Source organism: Vicia villosa, linkage group LG5, assembly GCF_029867415.1.
Source record: "Vicia villosa cultivar HV-30 ecotype Madison, WI linkage group LG5, Vvil1.0, whole genome shotgun sequence".
In the NCBI taxonomy this organism is placed as follows: domain Eukaryota; kingdom Viridiplantae; phylum Streptophyta; class Magnoliopsida; order Fabales; family Fabaceae; genus Vicia; species Vicia villosa.
Window position 1 is genome coordinate 163,532,362 of NC_081184.1, and position 14,007 is coordinate 163,546,368.

At 32.4% G+C, this 14,007-nt stretch overlaps 1 protein-coding gene across 1 annotated transcript; it reads left to right on the forward strand.

The window, feature by feature from the left end:
- The first annotated feature begins 1,302 nt into the window (after window positions 1–1,302).
- On the forward strand, window positions 1,303–3,071 carry LOC131605923 (uncharacterized). Its single transcript, XM_058878211.1, has 4 exons — window positions 1,303–1,479; window positions 1,657–2,204; window positions 2,312–2,617; window positions 2,708–3,071. The coding sequence occupies exons 1-4, from the start codon at window positions 1,303–1,305 to the stop codon at window positions 3,069–3,071; spliced, it is 1,395 nt and encodes a 464-aa protein (XP_058734194.1).
- The last annotated feature ends 10,936 nt before the right edge of the window (window positions 3,072–14,007 follow it).

Sequence of the window (14,007 nt, forward strand, 5' to 3'; positions counted from 1 at the left end):
TGATATATCAAAATAACTATTGATGTTTGTCCTCTGTTTACTTCCAATACTATACTTGATCTTTTTTCCTCTTTTGATGAAGGTTGGACATGTTTTCGTACAACTCGATGCTATACTACGGGCTATTGTATGTTCCTAGAAGGAAACCCTATCATTTTGTGTGTAAAAAAACAACACATAGTCTCCCACTCTTGTACAAAATCCGAATATAGGGTCATAAAAAATACTGCAACTATAATCACACAGTTGATATTCATTCTTAAAGATCTACACATAACTCTTGTATCTCCTCCAATACTCTATTGTGATAATATTAATGCTTTTTACATGACCATCAATTCAATATTGTACGCCCTGAACAATCATATTGAATTGGATTATCACTTTATTCGCGGACGAGTTTCCCCAACCTTCTTCCACCAATGACCAAATTGTTGTCCATTCAATAAACTAATGTCAAAGGTTATTTTCGTACATTTCCAATTCAAATGCTGCCTTAGAAATTAATAAAAATAAGGATGTGAAAGTTAAAACAGATGAATACCCAATGATCCAGACAGGCCCAACCCAATTAATTATCTATGACTTAGAACAAAAATTAAAAAAAATCATGGTACCGCCACTGTAGACCTACTGCCTCTTCTCTCTCTAACTGTTCGTATTCCCTCTCTCCTCTCTCCGTCACTTTCAAGCTAGTAGGGCAGATAATGTTACTTCTCTTAATTTTTCTGTTTATTATAACAATATATTATTATTATATTATATATATTATATAAGTTAATTCATATAGTCAGTACCTATCTGTACGATTGTACCGCAATTGCAATTTGCAATATAGGTCATATAGGTTCAGTTTCATTTTCATATGGTTAGTACTGTGTACTGCAATTGCAAACAATTGCAATATAAGTTACTTGACACACTGTTTAGGATAGGTATTAAGCACTTGTTACTGTATTGTATCGCCCCTGCTATAAACATACTATTGGATATTGGATTAGGACCCACCAACTTCATAGATAATATTATATTGTAGTTTTTTTAAAATCTAATAAAATAATTTTTTTTTACAATCTAATATTATATTGTAGTTTTTATTTTAACAAATACTCTACTATTTTTTCCTTCTAAAATAGTATTAAAGATTCTGGTTAATTTAATAGGTCATTCATAATAGTAAAATTCTCTTTTAATTTTTTTGTTACAATTTATTTATTTTATTTAATTATTCGGTCTCGTCAATTTGTGTGTTACAAATGGTTTATTTAAAAATTATTTTCACTGAATCATTAAATTTCAAAGATGAGGATGCTTTTGGTTCCTAGAACAAATATTGAGAAAGTGAATGTTAAGCAACCAGAAGCTGAAGTAGAAGAAACACCCCCTAATGTTGCCAATGAGTTTAATCCAAATGAGATTGTGCGTGATCCAGGATGTAGGAAACAAATTCATGAGTATGCTCCGGATATTCAAGACCAAGTGAGGATGGCATATATATTGAATGGTCCAACGCAACCAGATTTAGCAAGATTTCCTCGTACTCAATTTGGGAAGTCTTCAAGAGCATTTTATAAAGCATAGTATAAGATTTATACATGGATGGAATACTGTGAGTCGAATGATACAACTTGTTATTTCTATTGCTTTCTCTTTAAGCCGCCCGAAAGAGCCGAACACTTTGGTTATGAAGTCTTCAACAAAGACGGTTTTAAAGATTGGAAGCATGCATCTAAAGGCTTTAAAAATCATTTTGGTAGTCATGATAGTAAGCACAACTCATGTATGAAGCACTATGACGATTATAATAATCAGAGACAAAGTGTGACTAGTATCTTTGCTAGAGCAACTAGGAAATCAGAAGAATTATATAAGATCCGTTTGACTTGTTCTTTAGATTGTACTCGATATCTCATAGCACAAGGCATTACTTTCCGTGGCCATGATGAAAGCTCTACTTCTCTAAATAAGGGAAATTTTAGAGAGATGGTGGATTGGGTAAAATCTAATGATGAAAAAGTGAGAGATGCTTTTGATCGTGGTCCAAAAACTTGCACAATGACTTCCAGTGACATTCAAAAGGAGCTTGCAACGTATTGTGCACATGAACTTACCAAGTTGATTATGGAAGAGCTTGGTGATAGACAATTCTCCTTGCTTATTGACGAGTCACATGATATATCTGTCAAAGAACAAATAGCAGTGATGTTGAGTTTAGTACAATGAGTTTGTTATTGAAACTACTACAATTATTAACTTGTAAATTTCATTTAAATTTAGATTAATACATTTGAATTTTTATTTATATTTCTAGGTTCTTGAACGACAAAGGGAAAGTTGTGGAACAATTTATTTCTCTACATCATGCCAAATATACTACATCAGAGGCACTAAAGGATGCTCTTTATGGTATTCTCGATCGTCACACATTATCTATTTCAAGGATACGAGGGCAAGGATATGATGGAGGTTCAAATATGAGAGGTGAGTTTAATGGTTTACAAAGAAAGATTCTAGATGAAAACCCTTATACTTTCTATGTCCATTGTTATGCTCACCGTTTGCAATTGGTGGTTGTGTCAATTGCTAGTAGTTGCTCATCTATTCATGATTTCTTTGAGTACATCTCCTTGATTGTAACCACAACAAGTGCATCTTTCAAGAGAAAGGATGCTTTGAAGGCGGCATAACACCAAGATATTTTGAATAGACTTGCGAGTGGTGAGATATCTCAAGGAAAGGGCTTGCACCAATCATCTAGTCTCGCTAGACCCGGGGATATTAGATGGGGTTCACATTATACTACCTTGATTCGTTTGGATAAGATGCGAACCTCCGTGTTAGAGGTGCTTAGTATTGATGAAGATGGATGTGGACCATCTCAAGCGGCGAGTTTGATAGAAAAAATGGAGAGCTTTAAATTTGGTTTCATTTTTAAGCTTATGTTAAAGTTGTTTGATATCACAAATGAACTTTCAAAAATCTTGCAAACAAAAGATCTTAATATTGTGCTTTCTATGGAATTAGTTGATGATGTTAAAGCTCGGTTGGCTACATTGAGAGAGTGTGGTTAGGATGATTTGTTTATTGATGTCCAAGAATTTTTTTTTGCTCAAAGTATTTCGGTGCCAAATATGAATGAAGAAATACCGGTTCGGGGTCGTTCAAGAAGAGAAGGGGGGACTATCACTAATCTTCACCATTATCGTGCAGAGATTTTTTATGTTGCTATGATAAAATATGTGTGGAGATGGATCACCGGTTTAGTGAAGGAAGTAACATTGTGCTGGATTGCTTCTCATGTCTTGACCCCAAAAACTCTTTTTCCAAGTTTGATGTTGATAAGCTTACCCGTCTTGTTAATATTTATCATGCAGACTTTTCTGATGATGACCGTGGAACAATAAGGGAGCAACTTGAGACTTATGTACATCAAGTGAAAAAGAATGCTTCCTTTACTTCTTGTGAAGATGTTCAAAGTTTGGCTTTGAAGATGGTTCAAACTGAGAAACATTTGGTATTTCCATTGGTCTACAAGCTCATTGAGTTGGCTTTGATATTGCCGGTGTCGACAACATCTGTTGAAAGAGCTTTTTCAGCAATGAAGATTATCAAGTCTAATTTGCGCAACAAGATCAACGATGTGTGGTTCAATGACTTGATGATATGTTACACAGAGCGGGAGATATTCAAGTCACTTAAAGATGTTGATATTATTCGAACATTCACCGCAAAGAAGTCTCGGAGAGGGCATTTACCTCTTAATTTTATTGTCACATGTAATGAGCAGTTAAATTTTTTGCCCAAGCTACATAAAATTTCTGGCTCCGCCACTGATCATAGGACAATAATTATAATAATTATAGGACACAAAATTGCAACAAAAAGAATCCTTATCATCATTATGGAGAGTCATTGGAGAATTAAAGAGTTGTTGCAACAAAGTAACAAACTTACCAATATTTAAGAATTTATCAGTATGTAATTATGGATAGTCGTTCCGTATTAAATTATAGAGGTGGCAAAACGGGTCTGACCCATTAGATATGTCCGTTTTGCCTGCACTTTTGTGCGGGGCAGACCAAGATTTTAGCCCTTCACCCTCTAGTGTGATCGTCCAGCTCCGTTTCATATTTTATTCGGGCTTTTGCGAGCACGAACATTAACATAAATTTTACATTTTTAGGCTTAAAAAGTGCAGTGTCCGCGGGCTTAACCCACGCCGCCCTCATTTTTTTGGGGTGAAACAAGGTTTTAGGCCCGCACCCTTATTAATTATGACCGTTCCACCCCGTCTTATTTTCTTATGGACTTTTGCGAGACGGGTCTAAACGGGATGGACATGCAAGTTTGCCCGCTTATATTTCCTTCACTATTGCATTTAGCTGTGTTCACATTTATAATAAAATAACATTTAATTTGTTGTTTTTGAGCCATTTCTTTTGTTTTTTATTTTTATTTGCTTTTTACTTGCTTCTATTTCCAACTATAAGAGTCACTGTTACTAAAGAAGAAGTTATATCAATTAAACATAAAACTTTAATCATGTCAATAAACTCTAAATTAGCTAAATGTTCATCTTTGTGGTTTACTCAGGCACACTTTGTAATTTGAGTAAATTTATTTTATTTCAGTTTTCAATAAACTTTTTCATTAAAAAATACACCGGTTTTAAAAAACTACAAAGAGGCAGTGTTTTAAAAACCGGATCGGACATTAAATCGGTGAGGGTACTGCGTCACTGGTTTATTGGTCGAACCACTAGGTCACTGGTCGAACTGCATGACCAAATCGGATTAAACCGGATAACTCGGTTGAATAGACCGGTCGTTATAACAAAATTATATAGGTATAAAACATGTCGAACATGATGATTCAGTCTCTACAATATATAACTGACACTTAAATTTTTAAAAAATATCATATCCTAAATAAATTCACAAGTTCATAATTTAAATTCAAATTTTAAACATAGGTATCACACATAATAAAATAGTACAAAATTACAAAGTATATATTTGCAAACAAAATTTAACCGCAAAATAATCTAATTAAATAAATTATAATAAAGTAACTTCATTGTCTACTAAATTTAATTTCAAAAATTATTTCAATGTTGGTATCTCCTTCTTCAATATCAAAATCATCTGCAACAAAATTAACTGCATCCAAAACATCTTTATTTTTATTTTAATTTATTTTAATTTTTTCTTTTCTTTTTTATTTTAATTTTTTATTAAAATAATTAAAATGATGTTGTTTTAAGTTTTTAAAATAAAAAAAAATTCAAAAAATGCATTTGAACCACCGGTTCTGAAAAACTGTCGGTTTTACCGATTTACACCGGTTTTGACCGATTCACACCGGTTCAATGATATATCCGATCCAGCAATCGAACCAGACCGGTTACCTGGCCGGTACCCGGTTTAACCGATCCGACTGACCGGTCCAGTCCAGTTTTTAAAACACTGCAAAGAGGTGAAAAACTAATAATCTAGAAAAAAAATGCGTTGCAACTAATAATTGGCTGAGTTATTTTTAATGATTTTTTCATACCGAAGACATTGTTGAGTTATATATTACAAAGCCAACAAGAAATGAGAATAAAAAATTTAAATAACAATGTTTAAAAAAAAATTACGAAAAAAACAAGTTTTTTAGAAAATTTACCAAAGTGTTAGATTTTGCAGGACCCCTAGAGTATGCGCCAAACCATTTGGCGCATTAATATAAATTTTTTTGAATTAGCCAATTTGTTTGGCGTATAAGTGTTTGTAAAAAGTAAAAAATAAATAAATAAAAAAGAAACATCCACATTGGCGCCAAATCATCTGGCGCATACATCTAATTTTTGTACTAATGCGCCAATTCATTTCGCGCATACATAAAAACAAAAGAAACTAACTACATAAAAAACAAAATAAATAAATGCTGATAATTTGAATTTTGACACGCCAAATAAATAAATAAATAAATAAATAAATAAATGGGATGAAATATTTATGAGGCGTGTATAATTCAAATAAATGAAATAAATGTTCATCCGCACAATTCTAATTTCTTGCATATAAAAGAAACAGTACGAACCGATTTTCTTCTGCAACAGCTCAAATATCTTATCCTAAAATAAAATTTGGAATTTAATTTAATTTTTTAATAAATATTTAATTTAATTATTGTATAAATACTTACAAAAAAAATAATAATTTAGAAAACACCAGTACACCACGTTTTGCTCCGCAAACTATCTTAATCAAACCTATACCCACCTTTCAGCCACCCATAAAGAAACACAAATAAAAATAAGAGGACTAAATTGTCAAATCAACCCATGACAAAAAATCTAAAATAAATTGACACCTTTTTATCATTTTCCGAACATGAAAATAATTAATGACAATTTTAGGGCCTATTTTTTTTCTCTATAAAATTGAACTATATCTCAATCCACCCTATATTACTCTTAGACACCAAACGCAATTATATTTATATCCAATTGCTTCCGGAGATACATATTAAGAAATACATTTTTTTTTTAATTTTTTCAAAGGTGCATATACGGAAGTATTTTAAAGGAAAAACTCCAAAATAGTTCAATTAAGAAAAGATTATGTAGATGTATATATATAAAAATCAACGTTAAATAAAAAATGTACTTTCGAAGATACACCTATAAAAACAGAAGAATATTTTTAGCAACACATTATGCCTAAAATTCTCATAAGATGGATTAAGAGTTTCTCAATTGATCTATCCCATGTAAAATTTACAAGGGCAGCTAAAAAAACTATATTTTTTTAATTTAAAAGAAAAAATACACAAGGAGATCAAACTAAAACCCATTAAAAATAAAATTTAAGTCTAGGGGTGTCTAAAAGGTTCCTTAACAATATTTATATGAACAAGAGTGAATCAATTAAAACTCCTAGTGGCGAATTCAAGGTTAGTCATAATAAAAATTAATTTTAATATAGAAGATCATAAAATCAATAGAACTAGTATATGTGAGATATTGGATCGAATTTTAGTATGGCCGAAGGGTAGTTTCTTGGTTCGACAGGATTAAGCATGAAGTCGAAGGTTGTTCACATGCTTGTGTCGAAGATGCTAGGGTTGTTAGCATGTTAAATTAGGTTTTAGTGTTTAAACCATAATTTGTTAAGTTAGCTTGTTTATTAAGTTGGCTTGTGTAATGGGCATTGTGGAAAAAGCCAATTAGTTAGTATGTTAGGTTTTATTATAAATAGCATACTAGTCTCTCATCATTGCTAAGCTGCAAATCCTAATTTAGGGTGAGAGAGGTTATTTGTTATTCTTGTAAACTTGTAATCTTGTTTTAAGAGAAAGTAAAAGAATAGCAGTTATAACCAATTCTTGTGTTCTTCTTTTCTTCCATAATTCCCTATTATATTTTGTTTTTGACATCGTTTTTCACAACAAATTGGTGCGGTGAGCGTGGAGAAGATGCCGTCAACAAAGTATGAGATTGAAAAGTTCACCGGAGTGAATGATTTCGGTCTGTGGCGCTTGAAGATGAAAGCCCTACTGGTTCAGCAGGGTTGTTTGGAAGCGTTGAAGGGAGAGGCAGCCATGAATACTGTATTAACGGCAGCGGAGAAGACGACTATGATCGAGAAAGCACACAGCGCAATTTTGTTGAGCCTTGGTGATAAGGTTCTCAGACAAGTATCAAAGGAGAAGACGACATCATGGTTATGAACGAAACTTGAAAGTTTGTATATGACCAAATCACTGGTAAATCGACTTTACCTGAAGCAAGCTTTGTATTCATTCAAGATGGTTGAAGACAAAGTGTTAGCTGAGCAGTTGGATATGTTCAACAAGCTGATTCTTGATCTTGAAAATATTGATGTAAAGATCGATGATGAAGATCAAGCGCTGTTACTATTGTGGCTTTGCCTCGATCACATGCTCACTTCAAAGAAACTCTCATGTATGGAAGAGAGTCCATGTCCTTTGAGAAGTTCAATCAGCCCTGTATTCAAAGGACTTGAACGAACGAAAGGATCATAAACCTTCGACTGTTGGTGAAGGTTTGGCCGTTAAAGGAAAACTCTTACGAAAGGATGGTAAGTTTGACAAGAAGAAGGGCAAAAGTCAGTCGAAGTCTTACAGTGGCGAAGCATCTGGTATTCGATGCTATCATTGTAAGGAGGGTCACACAAGAAAGGTGTGCCCTGAACGCCTGAAAGATCATGGAGGTAAGGATAATGGCAACGCTGCCATTGTTCAAGATGATTTCGAATCATCTGATATTCTTGTGGTTTCAAGCAGTGACTCTAGGAAGGAGTGGATTATGGATTCAGGTTGCACTTGACACATGACTCCAAACAAAGACTTGTTCGAGGAATTATGTGATCAAGATGGTGGATCAGTATTGCTGGGAAACAACAAGGCTTGCAAGATTGCAGGTGTTGGATCTGTGAGGTTCAAGCTCCATGATGAGTCAATAAGGTTGTTGACTGAAGTCAGGTATATTCCTGATTTGAAGAGAAATCTGCTTTCTCTTGGTGAATTCGACACGAAATGATATGTTTTCCAAAGAGAGAAAAGTATCCTAAGAGTCATGAAGGGTTCGAAGGAAGTCTTGAGAGGCGTGAAGAAACAAGGCTTGTATACCCTTGAGGATGAAGTTGTAAATGGTTCGACAAATGTAGCATCCACAAAACCTTTATCAAAGACAAAAATCTGGCACATGAGATTGGGCCATGTTAGTGAAAGGAGTCTGGTCGAATTAGGGAAACAAAATCTGCTTGGTGGAGACAAAGTCGAAAAGCTGAAGTTTTGCGAACCCTGTGTACTTGGAAAATCTTGCAGAGTGAAGTTCAACAAAGGTAGACAAAGAACACATGGATCCCTTGATTATATCCATGCTGATCTATGGGAGCCTGCAAGGTGTCCATCACATTCAGGAGCAAGGTATTTTCTATCCATAGTAGATGATTATTCCAGAAAATTATGGGTATTCATCCAGAAGACTAAGGATGAAACTTCAGAGAATTTCAAAAGTTGGAAGACTCTGGATGAAAATCAGACTGGCAGAAAGGTCAAGAGGTTGAGAACCGACAATGGCCTTGAATTTTGCAATGAGGCATTTGAGAGTTTTTGTGCTGCCTCTGGTATTGCAAAGCACAGAACTACTGCAGGTACTCCACAACAAAATGGTTTGCCTGAAAGGTTTAATCGAACTATTTTGGAGATAGTCAGATGCATGTTGACTAATGCTGGACTAAAGAATGTATTCTGGGCTGAGGCTGTTTCGACAGCAACATATCTGATAAACATATGTCCTTCGACAGTGTTAGATATGAAGACACCTGAAGAAGTTTGGTCGGGACATCCACTAGATCTCGACAAACTGAGAGTATTTGGCTGCGTAGCCTATGCTCACATTAGGCAAGACAAGGTCGAACCTAGAGCTCTGAAATGCATGTTCATGGGATACCCTGAAGGAGTCAAAGCTTATAGGCTATGGTGCCTAGAGCCAGGTCACAAGAGGTGTATCACCAATCGAGATGTAGTTTTCAATGAAGCTGAAATGGATTTTAAGAAAACTGATGATGTTGGTCGAAGTACAGAAACATCTGACGAAGAGCTGGAACAGGTAGAGATTCCTGTTGAGGTGGAGCATGTTGATGTTGTATCGCATATCCCTGATGAAGTCGAAGAAGAAGCAGAAGATGCTGAAGTTGAGGAAATTGACAATGACTACGTATTGTCGAGAGATAGGTCGAGAAGAGTCATCAAGGCACCTCAGAGACTTGGGTATGCATATCTTATAGCTTATGCCTTAATCTCTACAAGTGAGGTTCTAGACGAAGAACCTAGAGACTACAAGGAAGTTATGAGGAGTCGAAATAAGACTGAATGGCTGAAAGCCATGGCTGATGAGATGAAATCTCTTCATGATAATCATACTTGGGAACTGATCAAGAAACTTGCTGGGGCAAGGTTAGTCAGTTGTAAATGGATTTTCAAAGTTAAGGAAGGATTTGAAGGAGTGACGTCGAAAAGATACAAGGCAAGGTTAGTTGCAAGGGGTTTCACTCAGAAAGAAGGTGTTGACTTCAATGATGTGTTTTCTCCTATTGTGAAGCATATGTCCATTCGAATGTTTCTTGCCATGGTGGCACAGTTCGATCTTGAACTGGAACAGATGGATGTGAATACTGCGTTCTTGTATGGTGATCTAGATGAAACGATCCTGATGAGGCAACCTGAAGGGTATGTCGAAAAGGGGAAGGAAGATTATGTGTGCAAGTTAAAGAGATCTTTGTATGGGCTGAAACAATCTCCTCGACAGTGAAATAGGAGATTCCACAAGTTCATGGCATGCATAAGTTTCATTAGAAGTTTGTTCGACCACTGCGTTTACTTCAGATTTCGACCAGGTAATTCATTTGTTATTTTGTTGCTTTATGTGGATGATATTCTCTTAGCAAGCAACAATGTTGAAGATGTGACGAGGGTGAAGGCTGAACTCAATAAGGAGTTCGATATGAAGGATCTGGGAGTTGCTTTCAGGATTCTTGGAATTGACATTTGAAGAGATAGAAAGAAGTCGAAGTTATGCTTATCTCAAGAGGCATATCTACAAAAGATTATCGAAAAGTTTGGTATGTCGAAATCGAAGCCAGTTGTGACTCCAACAAACCCTTAATTCAAACTGAGTATTGATCAGTGTCCCAGTACTGATGTTGAAAGAGCCTATATGAATAGCATCTCATATTCTAATATAGTTGGTTCTTTGATGTATGTTATGGTCTGTACTAGACCCGACATAGCATATGCAGTAAGTCTTGTAAGCAGGTACATAGCGAATCCTGGAAAGGCTCACTGGCAAGCATTGAAGTGGATTTTAAGGTACATAAATGGGTCTCTGAATAGAGTCCTAATTTATGGTGGAGCCTTGAGTGAAGATAGTAAAGCAGTAATCGAAGGATATGTCGACTCTGATTATGCAGGTTGTATGGATTCTAGAAAATCTATTTCTGGATATGTTTTCACTATGTTTGGCACTGCAATTAGTTGAAAAGCAACACTTCAAAAGGTTGTTGCTCTATCAACCACTGAAGCGGAGTATATTGCCCTAACTGAAGCTGTGAAAGAATCATTGTGGCTTGAAGGTTTTGCGAAGGAGCTGAAACTTCAAGGTCGAGGTATCACTGTTAAATGTGATAGTTAAAGTGCAATACACCTGTCGAAGAATTCAGCCTATTATGAGCGAACTAAGCACATTGATGTGAGGCTGCATTTCGTCAGAGGAGTAATCAAGCGTGGAGAAGTCCAAGTGCAGAAGGTTTCGACTGAAGACAATGCTGCTGATATGATCACCAAGACATTGCCGAGTTGCAAGTTTTTCCACTGTATGCAGTTGCTAAAGCTGCATGAAAAAAGCTAGTTGTTCCCTTGATGTTGTAGAGTTAGATCCAAGGTGGAGATTTGTGAGATATTGGATCCAACTCTAGTATGGCCGAAGGGTAGCTTCTTGGTTCGACAGGATTAAGCATGAAGTTGAAGGTTGTTCACATGCTTGTGTCGAAGATGCTAGGGTTGTTAGCATGTTAAATTAGGTTTTAGTGTTTAAACCCTAATTTGTTAAGTTAACTTGTTTATTAAGTTGACTTGTGTAATGGGCCTTGTGGAAAAAGCCCATTAGTTAGTATGTTAGACTTTATTATAAATAGCATACTAGTCTCTCATCATTGCTAAGCTGCAAATCCTAATTTAGGGTGAGAGAGGTTACTTGTTATTCTTGTAAAATTGTAATCTTGTTTTAAGAGAAAGTAAAAGAATAACAGTTATAACCAATTCTTGTGTTCTTCTTTTCTTCCCTAATTCCCTATTATATTTTGTTCTTGACATCGTTTTTTACAACAGTATATATATATATATATATATATATATATATATATATATATATATATATATATATATATATATATATATATATATATATATATATATATATATATATATATATATATATATATATATATATATATATATGACAACAAAGCCAATAATGTCTAATTTTCTAAAAAACAAGGTTAGTATTTGAGAAGACTTTCACAACATGCAAACAATTTCTAACCAAAACTTTTTTTATCTAAAATCTTTTGCTTTTTTCATTTGAAAAATCTTTGAAATAAGAGAGTTATGATTTTGAAAATTAAGCCTTTGCTGAATTATAATAAAATATATTTTGGATCAAATTGTACTGTTTTAATTTATTTAAAATTGAACGGAAGTAAAATTATTGATTTAATATATAGTTACCAAGTTGCTAGAAGATAATTATTTAAACTAAATTATCTGTTAAAAATTGAACTGTCATAATTTTTTCAATTTTTAATAAAATAGTTTTAATTTGGTTTTAATATTTTTCATTTTTAGTTTTAATTATCGATTTAATTTATTTACTATTTGATTCGATTCTAAAATTATTTGTACAATATAATTAAATTTTTTTAATTAAACATAATGTTTTAGTTATTTTAAATTCAATTCAGTTTGGTTTAACCGTTTATTCAATGTACTATTTTGAACAATCCTATAAAGAGACCATAAATGGCAAAACTCTCTTGTAAATCTTTAACAGAGTTGGATATACTCATATAAGGATGTTCATTGACTATTAATTTTCATAACAACTATATGCTATGATAGGCTATTAAAACTAATTGTCATTATTGGATTCAATTTTCTTAAAATGGTTGTAATAAGTTATTAATCGGTTAATTCATAATTGGTTTTATTATTATCATTGATTTAATTTATTTTTAAATACTTTTTTTTAATTTTTTTTCATATTTTTTTTAAAAAAAATATTGTATATTTTTTTGGAAGAGTAAGAAATTATATATATTTTTTTAAAAAAATTCCATACAATGCGATCCAAATGGTCTGGCACAGGTATTTTTTATTTGAATTAAATATATTTTTGCTCTCTAAAAAATGTCATGTTTTAGTCTCTACAAAATTATTATGCACGTAATTTTAATTTCTATTGTGAAATTAATGTGTATTTTTAATTGATTATTTTGCAACAATATTTAGAACGTTATAAAAAATGCCTTGAAAAAAACTTAAAATTTAATTTTTAGTCGAAATTTTTATTACTTTTATCATTATTTTTTGAAATTTAAAAAATTTATATTTAATTTTTCTTATTTTAAAAAACTCAAAAATTTGATAAGTAAATGTTTTATAGTACTCTAAAATGTATTATTTTTTTAGAGTAATTAAAAAATTTTAAAAAATAGCAGAGACTAAAACGGCATGCATATAATTTTTGTAGGATTAAAATATACCATTTTTTAATAGAGACTAAAAATAAAATTTGAGATATTTATAAGCACCAAAAACATATTTGATTCTTTTTATTTTCAAAATTTATTTTCCCAAAATTAAATAATAAAATCGTTTTTCTTTAATTATTTTTTAAAAATACTTTTATTTTTAGAAAAAATATTCTTTCCTAAAAAAAACTGCTTTTTTAATTTTGAAAAAAGTTAGTTTTAAATTTTTTTAATAAAAAAGTTAATTTGAGATATTTTTTGTGATTTTAAAATTATAGACTAATTTGACTTTTATTTTGGTTATGAATGTCCAAAGTATAAATTTAGTAAAAACCTTATTAATAAAATTTTTAAAAATATAAATTTTGGTTTAAATATTTTTAATAATTAACTAATTTTTCATAACTAAATTTGAATTTAAATATAAATATAGATAATTCATATAATTAATTAATTCGAATTTTTAATTACACATCACTCGAGCTGAAAAGTCCTTCTTCGAAAATTTAACATGATTACGAATTTAAAATTGTATTCAAATTCAAATCGAAAAAGGTTAAACAGATTATAAAATTAGTTAGTTTTTACAAACAAATTAACCTCAAAATAATTAATCTACATTAAATATTTTTAAGGATTAAATTGATATATTTCCAAAAACAAAACATGATTAAATTGATTTTTTTTT